Source organism: Plectrocnemia conspersa, unplaced genomic scaffold, assembly GCF_051122295.1.
Source record: "Plectrocnemia conspersa isolate PC_06_02 unplaced genomic scaffold, ASM5112229v1 ptg000011l, whole genome shotgun sequence".
In the NCBI taxonomy this organism is placed as follows: Eukaryota; Metazoa; Arthropoda; class Insecta; order Trichoptera; family Polycentropodidae; genus Plectrocnemia; species Plectrocnemia conspersa.
This window is the reverse complement of record NW_028277175.1, coordinates 29,904,453-29,918,161: the sequence shown is the minus strand read 5'-3', so window position 1 is coordinate 29,918,161 and position 13,709 is coordinate 29,904,453. Positions and strand designations below refer to the sequence as shown.

Here is a 13,709-nt window from a genome sequence, read left to right as displayed (position 1 = left end):
CTAAAGAGCTCAACAAATAAACAATAAACAAAAAAAAAAGAAAGTGTTGCTAGAAAGTTCGTTGTTTTGCTTTGAGGTCGTTTACGGAACTGGATCGATAGCGCACATGCGGCTTAGGATTCTCCGCCGCTTTACGCTCACTCTCCGAATCGCACTCGGCAAAATAACTCGTGTTACGTATTTAATTTGTTTTTATACCCGCTACATAAGTATACGCATATATGTGCGTGATAATCGCGTATATATTCTGATATATAAAAAGAGTCGATAAAACAAGGTGAGGGTCGTGAATGAAATAAATTATCGATAATAATACAAAGTAAATCGTAAATGCGCTAAAAATGTTTTAATTGGTTCAGTTTATCGCGAAGCTTATAATTAATAAAAAATCGCGAAGGTGACATTTCCGCACCCGACCGCCATATTGTTTTGCGAACTTTGTCACCCCTCTAATCGAGTTTTTCCTATTTGCAGAGTAACGCGCGGAGCGAGAGAGCCGATCGAAACCGCGATCGTCCGGATCGTCGGTCGATAGATTACACGAGTAGAAAAAAAATCGGCATGTGATTCTCGCAAGAAGAGTATATTAAATATTTTTATACGAGTTTCGTTATAGTTTTGTCGGTCGACTGATATAAAGATAAAGTCGAAAGCGATCGAAGGCGATCGGCGGAAGATCAACCTTCGGTAGAAGATATATTGTAAAAACGGCTCCACACATAAAACAAAACCTTAAAAAATCAATGAACAAGGGGTCCCAATCCGGCCGGCGCGGATCAGGAGGGGCCCTCGAAGACCAAAAGTACCAGTTCGGTCTGCCGGTGTGTCTGGCTTCGGAGAGTAGGAGACAGAGCGAAACATGTCGCTGCCCAGAGAGTGGAGTTTCGTGCAGGTGAGAGACGTCTCCGTATATCGATTGACGCGGCTCGATGACGTCAACCGACTTCCCTATCCGCTATCGATTATCCTCGTTTGTTTATTCCTCGACTTTACATAATACATGCGTCCCGTCTAAAACGTTCCTAAGCGACTCGACAAAATATTCAATAGAATTCAATGCGGATATCCATCGCTATGTTTTTTGTTTTTCCTTTTTTGCAGTAACGTCACGAGCGTTGAATATGTATCGAAACTATTTAGTTAATCAAATTTCAATTAAAATATACAAACGGTGAGAGAAAAATATGACGTTTTAAACGTTAACTTTATTTAGGATATGATTAAATTTGTATATAACACAAGAAAGCCTTCAAATTTCTGAAAGATCGTTATTCATATAATGTTTTTTTTTTCGATAAAATGTATGCAATTTATTAATATATACACATATTACAGATGGTCGACGACTAAGCCTTTCCATTTGACCTTATTCAAAAGTTGCGGTAGCATGCGAAATAATATATTCGCAAATAGAACGAATCAATAATATATATATAAAAGGGAATAATCGAATAGCAATGTGCTTCATGATCGACTCTAAAATATCTCCATAACTGAATTTTATTATAGAAGGATAAACTTAAACCGTAAAATCCGCTTTACGCTCGCGCGCGTCATTGAATATTGTCGACCTAGCGTTTAGAACAAAGGTCATACCAGATTATAAAGTATTCTGTACTCGAGGAACTGCCGGACGCATTCATTTGAATAAATCGCTGTAAAACTATTCAAGCAGCTAGGTCAGGACGCGCGCGTACTAAATTGGAACTTTTTCAGGACGCGTGCGACGGAAACGGAACAGTCTCGAACGAGGCCATCAACGGAGCGCAGCCGTTGCTGCAGGCGGACGAGGTTCTGGTATCCCTCGACGTGATGTCTAGTTCCCTCCTGTCGGTCCAGTCCGCTCCGGCCCTGGAAGCGCCGGCGAGGCCGAGACACCTGCCGCTGGGCGCGTACAACGTGCAGAGTCCCCCGGACACGAACCTCGAGGAGGAGGACAACCTGCTAACCATATCGAGTCTCACAGCTCGCCCGCTCATCGCCAAGTCCAAGGAGCTGGGCAAGAGCGGCCAGAGACGTTGCAAGCGACGCTCCAAGTCCAAGCGACGCCGCTCCGTAGAGTCGCAGGCTGAGAGGTAGCGACGTAGTACTCTATCGCAAAGCGTTCCGAGTCTTCCGAGATACTTCGTTATTGTTCGTATACGCTCGGCCCATGCGGAACGGCAAATTTATCGTTCTTAAGAATTTAAATTACTAGATTAACTCGTTTAGTAGAATCGCAGTTAGATCGATAGGGCATATCGTTTCCGACGGGAAAACGTGACTTAAAACTATTATTTCGTAAATTTATATTGTTTTAATAAACGCGATAGCAATAATAACGTAACTTTTGAAAATCGGTGCAAGGCTCGGAACACTTCGCTTTATAATAAATTAAGTAAAATCATCACGCGAATATATTTATTTTAAGGTCCAGAAATAGGGACGGCGGCTATGGGTGGCTGATCGTAGCCGGGGCGTTTTTAGTCCAGTTCTGGGTGGCCGGCTTGGTCAAATCTTATGGACTGTTATACGTCGAAGTTCTCGAGACTTTTCCGGACTCTTCGGCGTCCGTGGCCTCTTGGATTCCTGCTATACTGACGGCGCTGTGTCTCGCTTTAGGTGAGTTTCTTTATCAGTACTAGGGTCTGCTAAATATGCAATCGTATAAGTTGTATTTTAAATTTATATATAGAACTGTGAGCTCGAAAATATTTAGAGATTTGTCATATGATTTCACTTCCTGTATTTCAAGATGAAGTCTTTTTCTCCGATGCCGTCGCAGTGGGAACGCTCGGTAACGGCAGTTCCGCTATGACGCTAACACGATTTTATTGCTTTTGACGTGAATTTTTGCCTTCTGAGAAGTGATAATTGTTTTTACGCCTTCCTATTGGTAAAAAATCGGTTTGAATATAATTTGACCAACACTCTTATATCAGAAGTCCAAAGTTATATATATATATACAAGGATAGCTACCATATTTTTAAAACATATGTGTACTATTCAAGTGCAGACTAACAATGAAGCAATATGCGAGATGCGACGCTTGTCTGTATTTCTTCTTCCGCTTATTTCCCCCTAAGATATGAGTTGCCTTAATTTGTATTTTGGAAAGTTCTAAAACTATAATTAGTTTTCGAACTTTCATTACGTTAGATTTAGATTTGAACAGCAAATGAACGTTTCGCAACTGTCAAATTGAGAGCAGCATATAATTTCACTAGCGCTTATCGGTTAAATTATATTTTTGCTAGTAGAAATATACATATCTACTGGTGAAAATATATTTGGACTTAATATTGTATGGATATAACTTCACTGAAAAATACACACTCACTGTAACATTTATACATCGCACATAAATAAATAATAATAAGTATGTAAATGTGGATCGATTAACCACCCGCCCAACGCGTAAAAATTGTTCAATTTCTGCACGAACTGTGTATCGAAATTTACGAGAAGATTATGGTCAATTGTATCGTCCTACTGAGCGAACCAATTTGAAGAGACTGCAAGCGTTGGAGATAGGATAAGGGCTGTGCATCATCGTGACTCCCGTTCAGCCGAGAATATTGCTGCTGTAAGTGAACGTGTAGCTGAAGACCTGGAATTGTCGATTCGTCGGTGTTCGCAGCTTTTGGACTTGCACCTATGTAAAATTCAGATAACACAATAACTGAAGCCCAGAAATCGTGGACAACGAAAAATTCACGCAGGATGGGTATTACAGCAGCAGGAAGTTGATGCTGATTTTACAAAGAAAATCTTCTTCTCTGATGAGACACATTTCCACCTATATGTTAATAAGCAAAATTGCCATATATGAGGCAAGGAAAATCCTCATTTGATTCACGAAAGAGCATTCACATGCCAAAAATGTAGTCAGACAACGTCGTTGGGCCTTACTTTTTTGAAAACCTTAAAGATCGGACTGTAATAGTCAACGATGAGCGCTGTAGGTGCATGATAATCGATTATTTTTGTCACATTATTTCACGTTTTGGTGACATCATGTGATTTAACGCCAATGGATTTTTAGTGAGTTTACGCAAAGATGGTGTCTACGCTGACAAACCCGTAACGTTTGAACACATAATAACCAACGTCCGCCAAGTTATAACCGAGATGCCGCCCTAAATGTACGATAAATACATAAAAAATTACATCAAAAGGGTCGGCTGCTGCAAAAAGTCCAGAGGCGGCCATTTAATTTATATTATTTTTCATAATTAACGAAATACGTCAAATATTTTATTTATAAAAAATCCGAAGATATATTTAAAAAACACGATCTTGTTTTGTTTTTTTTATGATTATTAACATATACATACGTACGCTTTAATATTACATAATACTGTATATCCTATAATGACGTTTCTTATTTTGTCATAAACGCACAGCGCCGGTGTCTTCAGCCTTGTGTCAAAGGTTTTCTTGTCGAGCAGTAGTATTCCTGGGAGGACTGTGCTGTTCGGCGGGATTAGCCCTCAGTTACTTCGCTACGTCTCTCGAGCATTTGTTTTTCACCTTTGGAATCCTAACCGGTGAGTATTAACACATCTTTTCGATCGTAGCAATCATGTCGATACTTAAATATGTTATCTTTGTAAAGGTATCGGAGGAGGACTGTCGACCACACCTGGAATCATAATAGTGTCTCAGTACTTTGACAAGCATAGGTACGTGTAATATTTCCGATTTCTAATAGTGTTTTAATAATCTTATATATTATTAAAATAATAAGCACGAAGTAAAGTTATATACTAAACGTTAATCTATGAAATACATTTATTTTGAAATATGACACATTCGATAACAAGAAGAAATGGAACATGATAAAACGTAATACGACGAGAAAAATAAAATATTGTTTTTGTCGCATCTCTTTATTATTAATTAAATGCGGTATAATCTCAATTATCCGGTCTAATGCTGGGGAGGGAGGCATGGGTAATTTAAAAACACGGATAATCCAAGCTATCAATTTTTATTTGGTTTTAAAATATGTATACAGAATATTATTTTTTTATTAACTAAGAAAATCTGCTATTCTTGTTTGCTTTTGGGAATTATTAAATAGATATTAAATATCTGTACGAAATTTACTATGTGGCATTATATCGTTATATTTGAATCTCCTTTGGTCGATGTAGTTCAGTAAAGTCTCAGAAACAGAAGTCAATGCTGTCATGTGACTAATGTGATCTTTTGTATTTTATTAACTTGTATTTTCACTATCGCTTTCTTCCTCTTTTATTTGAGTGAGCGTTGTAAACCGGGATCGTTTGAATCGCGATCAAACCACTCTTTGATGTTTTCCCGATCGACGTTTTAATAGTATTTTAAATATTCCCTTAATCTGTATATTTCAGATATATCTTTAGAATCCAATACATCTGTTTCCACGTTAGGAAGAATCTTTCTCCACGACCGAACAAGTGTTACTGGATTTTCTTTTGACTAAGATTATGATATTCCATGTATAGAATCCAATATCGTCATTTTTTTTCAGAAATTGATCAAGCCATCGTCTTCCTCGACAAGGGGTTTTGAGAAGACCAGCTCCGTAAAGCCGTTTCATTGATGATATAACACCTCGGTCCGTGGGTGAAATTAAACTTGTAACATTAGGCGGTAATTGCATCCATAAGACCGTCATTCGTGTTCAATTTGCTTTTATTCGGATGACGAGCTTTATCTATTACCAATTCAGCTTTCTATGGCAACCCTTAACTTTTCATTTTGAACTGTTTTTTGCTTTTCCGACCACCAAAAGTTATAACTGTTGGACAGATTAGGCGCGTTAGTCCTCATGAATAACTCTCTGAAACAAATTTATTTAAAAGGAGGATTATATAAATTGTCTACAATATATCCCCTATATAAATGGTTCAATAACTGGCCGCATTATGGCCAACGACATCCGGTGTGTCAGCAAGCGGCCACTCATCCAAGTACTGACCATGCCCAATACTGCTTAACTTCGGTCGTTGCTACACCAACACACAGCTTATTTATTTTAATGCACAAATCATTCGTTTTATTGCACACTACAAATTTAATGTAGCTCAATCTAATATTTTTATTGAACATAAATATATTTATTTAATGCTCATTTTTTTATTTTTGTAATGCGCAAACAATTCGTTTTATGAAGCGAAGTATTTATTTAAATGCACATATATGTTAAAATAATTCTCTATTAAATCGCACCCATTAAAAATCTGAACAACACATAATAAAACATGTTATTTTCTCCCGTTTTGTTCTGTTATAGTTCTGTTTTGTTCTATCACAGTTCGGTTTCTTCGTGTTATGTTTTATCATGTTCTGTCCTTCAACATGTTCTGGCCGTTCGAGTTACTTTTGTCGCGATAAAATCATTACCTACCGAAAAACGTCGCTTTTTTGCGGCAGTGAATACGTCGGACACGGTTTGATGATTAATGCTCATATGGCAACTGCTCACATGAAAATTGGTCACAAAGCAAATTAATATTTCCTACTGCAAAATATATGATTAAAATAACGCATATAAAGAAGCAAACAAAAAATCATAAAATAATAAAAGTATATGATATGAACCGGACCAGCTCCTCGTAGCGGACATTAAACAGATCAATATGCAATGCCAGCGTATTAAGGAGCCGAATGGCGACAGTCATAGGCGAGTTGGACGTCTAAGTCCCAACAGCTATTCTAGAATCCAAAACTGAAATTCCTCGAGAAGTGCTGGATTGTCGACAGCACCTTTTAGTAGTTTAAAGAAATGCTTAGCGACATACAACTTTCTGTATGAACTCAGCGAGTCGTATCCCAACGCTCCTAAAAGAAAGTTGCTGGGATATGAGAACGGATAATAAACCAAATATCCTTCCAAATTATAGATCCTAATTCAAGAATGCTACGAACTTAGGTAAATATATATCTATTGGTGAAAATGTATTTGGATTTCACTAGTGAAAATATAATTTCACAAAAAAATACAGAAGCGGCCATTTAATTTATATTGTATGTTTTTTTTAAATGTTAAACCAGTTTTCTATTTACATTTAGATGGATTAACTCATAAGAATGGTTTTATTAAATTATTTGTACTCAATGGACGTGTATTGAAATTAAATAACTTTCCTGAAAAACTTACTTTTCCATAAACTGTATGAGCAATATTCCTATGAGTAATCGCCTTGCTGACCAATTTTCATGTGAATGTTGCCTTGTGACTAATGTTCGTATGAGCAATCTTTTTGTGACCAATGTTTGTGTACCAGTTGCCATCTGAGCAATAGTCCATTCATCGTCAAACACTGATGAGATAAGATTTTAAATTTGTTTGAAGCGTTCTGTTATAGATAAATTTAGTATCTCGAAGACACAGAACTTCTCCTTTGCGAGATGGAATCAGATGTTTTTTGGAATTTTTTTGATTATTCGCTAATTTCAAAATTTCAAATTTAATCATAAATTTGTAAAATTGTGTAGTATATTTTTTTGAAAACAATTCTAGAACAGAGCAGATACGCGTCGATGGCAATTTATCGATAGAGTTCAGCATTAAACTTGTAAATTTACAGAGCCCTCGCTAACGGAATATGCGTGAGTGGAACTGCAGCGGGGAGCTTCGTATTTCCTCTGATCATCGAGCCTCTAGTGAACAAATACGGATTTCATGGAACCATCCTGCTTCTGGGTACTTACCATCCGAGTTAGTTTAGCTATAGTCTTTCGTGAAACTAAAATTTTCATTTTCAGGCGGTGGAATGCTGCACGTGTGCGTGAGCGCCGCCATTTACAGATCGCCGCCTTCGGAAGATCCCGTTTCTCCGGAAGAAGGTCAGCAGCCGTCGGCGGCCACGTCCACCACGGAAGTGGCAGATTCTGCCCCTCTGACCTTCGCCAGTCCGAATTCGAGTGAGTCGACATCGCCTCGAAAGTCGAAAGACGCTCATAATGAAATCTGAACGACGCACGTTTCAGACAACGCCAAACTAGACAATCGGCTGGAAAGTCTGTTCATCGCGGAGCGCCTCAACGACGTGGACGCTTTCTTGAACAACAAGAACATCTTACTAACCGCGGAGGCCGATGCGGGGGCTCTCCGGAAAAACCCAGCCTTGGGAAGCGACCTCAGCTTGAAAGTTAACTCTCCTAGGAACAATCTCATCTGCGAACTGTTTCACCCTAGTCTCGTCGAAGTAAATCGGCACCTTCGCACTCGGTCGCTTTACGGGAGGCATCATAAGATTCCCTATCGAGCTCGATGGTTTACCGTTACATTCTAATTAGAATCCACTACTATTTGCCTCTCAGCCATACACCGTTGGCCTGTTACCCTGCGTTTTTAAAGAAATATTTACCATTTTATTTTTATTATATAATAATGCTATTTTATTATAATAAATATAAATATTTTATTGATTTTGGAAACAACAATAGTAGGAACATATTTAATAATGACTATAATAATTATATTTATTTAAAAGATCATTAAAATTCTGGGCAAAATTAAAAAAATCAGATACATAAGTAGCAAAATTATGGAATGAAGTTAGTGGTATTGTAGGTTAATCAAATTTATTCTTTTAACAATCCAGGACTGACGCCCAGCCCCTAGAAATAAAAGTGGGAGGGGTGTTGCACGCAACAAAGAAAGAGATAAAGCTTGCTATTTCGTGTAACGGTACTTCGTCCAGACGACATGGGAATCTTATGAAGCTTACGGGAGTAGTGGATAATAATGCGAATCGCTTTTAGGTCGCTAAGCCGGCTCAGATCGTCTCGGATTCCGAAGAGTCGTCCGAAGGCAAGGACGTTTTGGGCGTCGGCTCTCACTGGGCCGAAGGACGTCTCAGATTGAGGGCTACCCGCTCATCTAGCATATTGCACAGCGTAGAAGACCTCACCACAGACTCCACGTGCGTCTACAAATCGAGGCATCGTCCTTTCAGCAGGTAATTCTCCGATTACGGCGATCCAAATATGTTATACATAAAATAAGGTATTTAAAATAGTACACTGCTCGTTTCGAGGAGGGGACTATTCGTCGAATTAATTCGCTCATTTACAAATCTAAACTTGGAACGATCCCGCATTTCCTAAATCGTTCGGAATAGAAAGATGATAAAATAATTATTTTCAACGCAGTTAATCCGAGGGTCCGCTTATTTATTCTAACCTTGTTTAAAAATGCGGAAAACGGCCACATCCGTGCGCTATATAAGACGAGTAGGACATAGAGGTAAAGTTATGATAATAATTCCGTTTTCTTCACATAATTTATTTGTGAACAAGGTTCAGTCAGATACGAGGCTTTCTATAAATACGATTATCAGCTTCTGTTTTTAGGTATATTCGATATACATATATATTAGAAAAGGGTGAAATAGGTTTGTTATAAATTAAAAAAAATATTGTCGAGTTCTGAATTTTTATGACAGCCAGATGATGTGTTAACGAATTAGGTGTGAAAGTAATTAGTAAATACATATTATTTCTGATATGTCAAATGTAAATATGACCAGTGTAGAAACATGACCGTGGATGTAATTCGCTTGGATTAGTGCCGCGCCATTGTATGTGTCTACGTGTGACCACGCCTGCCGGTGGCCGGTTGGCTGTTGTTGGGTATTTGATTAAGTGTATAATAACTTTTGTCTACTTCATATTACTCACTTAACAACAATTAGAAAATCGGTCGGAGTGAAAATGGTTGAAAAGGAGTCGGAGTTGGTCGATTTTTTACGACTCCAACTCCGCTTAAAATGCTCCGACTCAATACTGAAATTCGTTATAAACACTCGCTTTGTCGAGAACTTAGAGTTGAAGTTGTCGACAGTTCAAGTTAAAGGATATAAAAAGGCTCGATGCTTCGAGTATTTTCATTACAAATCAGTAATCTCGATCGACTAAACTGTCACGCAACGTGTCGTCTTAAATAGTCTTAGAGAATAGAGAGCATTGGCAGTATGTTAGGAGAAAATGTAATATATACTTTTTATAATATTGAATGAATGAAAATGAAGAAATTGCAGGTCAATGTACATAAAGCCGCCATCGGCGCCGACAATAGCGGTGCCTCAAAAATTGATCACCAAACAGGACATAATCCCCAGCAAAGTGGTGGAAGTCGAAAACGACATAGAAGCCGAAGTCCTGGACAAGAAAACGACTTGCGTGGATCGCATCTCCAGGTGCGTACCGACAATTACCAATTCGAAATTTTCTATAAACTCCATATATTGTAAGGTAATTCAGACATTTGCACGAACGTCGCCGTGCTCGAGCTATATTTAATACAACTTATCTACATATATAGAGTTTTGCAGCACCAGATTTCGAATTGTCGAATAATAAGATTTAATTGCACTAGGTTGCCAAGTAGGTATACTCGTGCTGTAAACTCGATAAAGCGTTTATTGATTGACTGTAATTTTGGCGTTGAAGGTATTTGGACTTGTCGCTTCTGAAAGACTGCAGATTCATGCTGGTGAGCGGATCCGTGACTCTCATGTCCACCGGATCGCCATACTTGCTGTATTACTTGCCAGCTCAGACGATAGCCATAGGGCACTCCAAAGCGGAAGCCGGTAAGTTTTTCATTTATAAAATAAATTAATCTACTACTCAAAGTATTGAACGAACTTTATTACGCGAAAACCAAGCGTTATGCATGAAAGTCGAAACGGCCGTACGAATTCTCCGCGCTGTCTTCGGTTCGAGTACTTTAGTATTGCGCACTCTTTATGATGCCGCAGCATACTAGAAGATGGCTCCGTTATATGGATTTCCAGCGTAATGCGTCAAAGTAACGAATCGAATAAATCATATCTAAGCCGAATTTTGACCAATATCACCGAATCAACGCAATGAATTGCAACTCAAAAAAGTACAGCGTAAATTGTATTCCTTAAAGTTTAAGGAATTCGGGTAGTATCCATTCCTGTTTCCCGGTCCTTTAATTTTAGGAGCGCTGGGATACGTTTCGTTGTCAACTTGCAAAAGTGTTATGTGATTAAATGCTTTTATAAATTGTTCAGAGGCATAGTTGCCAACCGTTCGGTGCTCGATCAACTACAAATATAGACCTTGGAGAGCGATCATAGTTCCCGGTCGCGCATTCCCATAAAGCATGCATTAGGGCGCCATGTCGACGTCACATCTCGCGTCTCTTTCTAGCGTCGTCTTGGAGGCGCCTCGCTACCGCTCGCGCCGACTTTTACTATCAAACCAAACAACCTGACCTTTTTTTAATGATATTGTATTGATTTGTTCTCATTTCGGTATATCTTGTAATTGTCCAGCATCATCCAATCTATGACTAACTGGTCCCGCGTTCACAGCAGCGTATGAAGCGACGCCTGTGAGTATTTGTGGAACTGATTTCGGCGCCGACGTGAAACGTCATCGTGACGTCACTGTGGCGCTCTAACGCGTGTGTTTTGAGAATTCACTTCCCGGTCACGTCCTCTGTTCTTGCCTGTAGAGGCTAGGATTGGAGCACTTGTCGACTCTTCTCTGGCAATGACCGACCAACTGTTCAATACGGTACATCGAGATTTTAATATTTTCTCGTACACATACAGTGAGCTAGTTCAATTCGTATGGGACTTGCCATCGTATTGAGAGTGTGAGAGTGGTACAGGGTTTTCATTTAGCTTAATTTCAACTTCAAAACTATGGTGCTTCATGAATTTTAACGGACGTAGACTGAATGATTAAATGTAGATACCAAACTATGTGTTTGTCGCTTCATTGTTACATTAAAAATATTTATAATATTATTATGAAAATAATGTAGCTAATTCAAATAATTTTGACAGGCAAACCCACACAGTAGGTAATCAGTAATATGACATAGCTGATAAGCCGATACTATGACACGGAAAAAACTAAATGACACTATGACACTGAAGGAACTGCTAAAGTCTTTGGAGAAAATGCTTTACTAGATGGAGTACGAATCGTATCTGTGTTTTTATCATGGCGCTTTTTTTGCTAGGAGCGTTAGGGTACAATTCGTCGTATTCTCAGCCCAGCGTGTACTCGATAAAACACTTTTTAAAGTTATCGAAGGGCGGTGTCGACAATCTGTCGTTACTAAATATGTAAAAAACTGGCAAGTCACGATGACCAGATTTCTTGTAAATAAATTTAAAAGCTATTTTATATTTATAAAAAAGTGCAAAATTTTCACACAGTGTAATTTTTGATTATCAAAGTAGTATCGCATATAACGTCATGTGATTAAATACGACGAAAAATTAAAATGTAACCATTGCTGATTTTCAGGAAGCTTGGTGGCTATCAGCGCCGTGTTGGATTTGTGCGGAAGATTGACGTTGGGCTGGCTGTGCGATTTGCAACTTTTCGACCGAAAAAAGGCATACTTAGTCAGGTAGCGTCTCGCTAATAATGTAAATAAGGTTTTTCAGAAGTCTTATCGACGAAAATTTTCAGCGTTTTGGTGGCCGGCGCTGCCGTTCTGAGTCTACCTTTGGTCAAGTCGTGGTGGGCGATGGCCGTGGCCTCCGGATGCTACGGACTCTGCTTGGGCTGCTGGTTCCTTTTGGTCCCCGTGCTGCTGACCGACTTGTTCGGCACCGAGCGCATCAGCTCTTCGTACGGATTGGTGAGAATGTTCCAGAGCATCGGCGCCATCACGGTGCCTCCGCTGGCAGGTGAATACGCGCGGTGACGCGTCGCTATAGCAGCACGGTGCGAGATTGTAACGCGTTTGCATTTTTCATCCAGGTTACATGAAAGACGTGACCGGCGGGTATTCGCTGTGCTTCTACGGCATGGGTTCGTGCATGATGCTGAGCGCTATTCCCATGCTGGTCGTGACAAGCATCACGAGGGAAATGGACCGCAACAATTGAAGCCAGCTGCAATATCAAAATTAAACACGCTCTGTTTATATACGCGTATATGAGTAATCGCAGTTTAGAACGCAACCGACGCGTCGACTGGAGCGCTGCGGCCTAGTCTGCGTTCGTTTCGCTCGTCGCCCCTTAGATTTTACTTCGGCGGAGATTACTTTTCGGTTATATCTCGAAGTCCGGCCGCCCGCTGTTCGTTTAGGAAATTTCCGCTTCCGTCGGTGACACTCACATTATATTATCGATTGATTGCGTTTAATCACTTAGCGTTTATTTTCCGCGTAGCAATTCGAAAGAGCGCAGTCGAACAGTATGATTAAATGTGTTCATTATACAATTTTTATACAAGGACGAAACAATGTAATGAAATTATTATACATATTCCTACCGATAATCGACTATAATATTTTGTGCGTGTGTCTGCGCGTCCAACGGCTGTCCTATCGCGATGGATACTTTTCTATTCACGCGTCTGTAACGAAAACGCGATTTTGTCGCGTACGACGTCGTCTGACCAAAATGAACGTTTCCGATTATCTGTGACTAAAACGCGAGGGGAGGGGTAACTGTGCGTCTATGTTTTCTAAAGAGAGATGAAAATATTATTTTTTGTAAAATATGTTTTCAATAAAGGAAGTGGTTAAAAACGTTCGTATTATGATTTAAATTTCCTATAAAATATATAAAAACGAGTACTGAAAGCGTGTTGATTTAATTTAATTTTACAAGTAATTAAATTTTGTATGAAAAGCATGACATAATCCTAACCAAATATTATACTATAATACGATATTAAAAATGTAATTTGTGAACGAAATAAACGACACTAAAAATAAAAAGCGTTT

At 39.1% G+C, this 13,709-nt stretch overlaps 1 protein-coding gene across 2 annotated transcripts; it reads left to right on the top strand.

Annotated features, from left to right (window-relative positions):
- Positions 1 to 75: 75 nt before the first annotated feature.
- Positions 76 to 13,703, top strand: Sln (monocarboxylic acid transporter silnoon). 2 transcript variants are annotated; one of them, XM_088198109.1, is made up of 15 exons: positions 76 to 277; positions 475 to 892; positions 1,717 to 2,075; positions 2,411 to 2,601; positions 4,387 to 4,530; positions 4,599 to 4,665; positions 7,561 to 7,676; positions 7,739 to 7,897; positions 7,964 to 8,181; positions 8,741 to 8,937; positions 10,018 to 10,176; positions 10,430 to 10,572; positions 12,275 to 12,380; positions 12,443 to 12,663; positions 12,737 to 13,703. In XM_088198109.1, exons 2-15 carry the CDS (start codon positions 860 to 862, stop codon positions 12,862 to 12,864), a joined length of 2,241 nt encoding a protein of 746 aa, XP_088054235.1. In that variant the 5' UTR covers positions 76 to 277; positions 475 to 859; the 3' UTR covers positions 12,865 to 13,703. The 2 variants fall into 2 exon arrangements, with proteins under 2 accessions (XP_088054235.1, XP_088054234.1); XM_088198108.1 differs by having other exon boundaries at positions 84 to 277; positions 10,009 to 10,176.
- Positions 13,704 to 13,709: the final 6 nt, after the last annotated feature.

What these genes read in the sequence shown, in the direction of transcription:
- Sln (XM_088198108.1), top strand. Translation starts at nt 860, where the DNA reads ATGTCGCTGCCCAGAGAGTGGAGTTTCGTGCAG. An exon ending in TTCACCCTAGTCTCGTCGAA is followed by an intron (nt 8,182 to 8,740) that starts GTAAATCGGCAC and finishes AATCGCTTTTAG; the next exon opens with GTCGCTAAGCCGGCTCAGAT. An exon ending in GCACTCCAAAGCGGAAGCCG is followed by an intron (nt 10,573 to 12,274) that starts GTAAGTTTTTCA and finishes GCTGATTTTCAG; the next exon opens with GAAGCTTGGTGGCTATCAGC.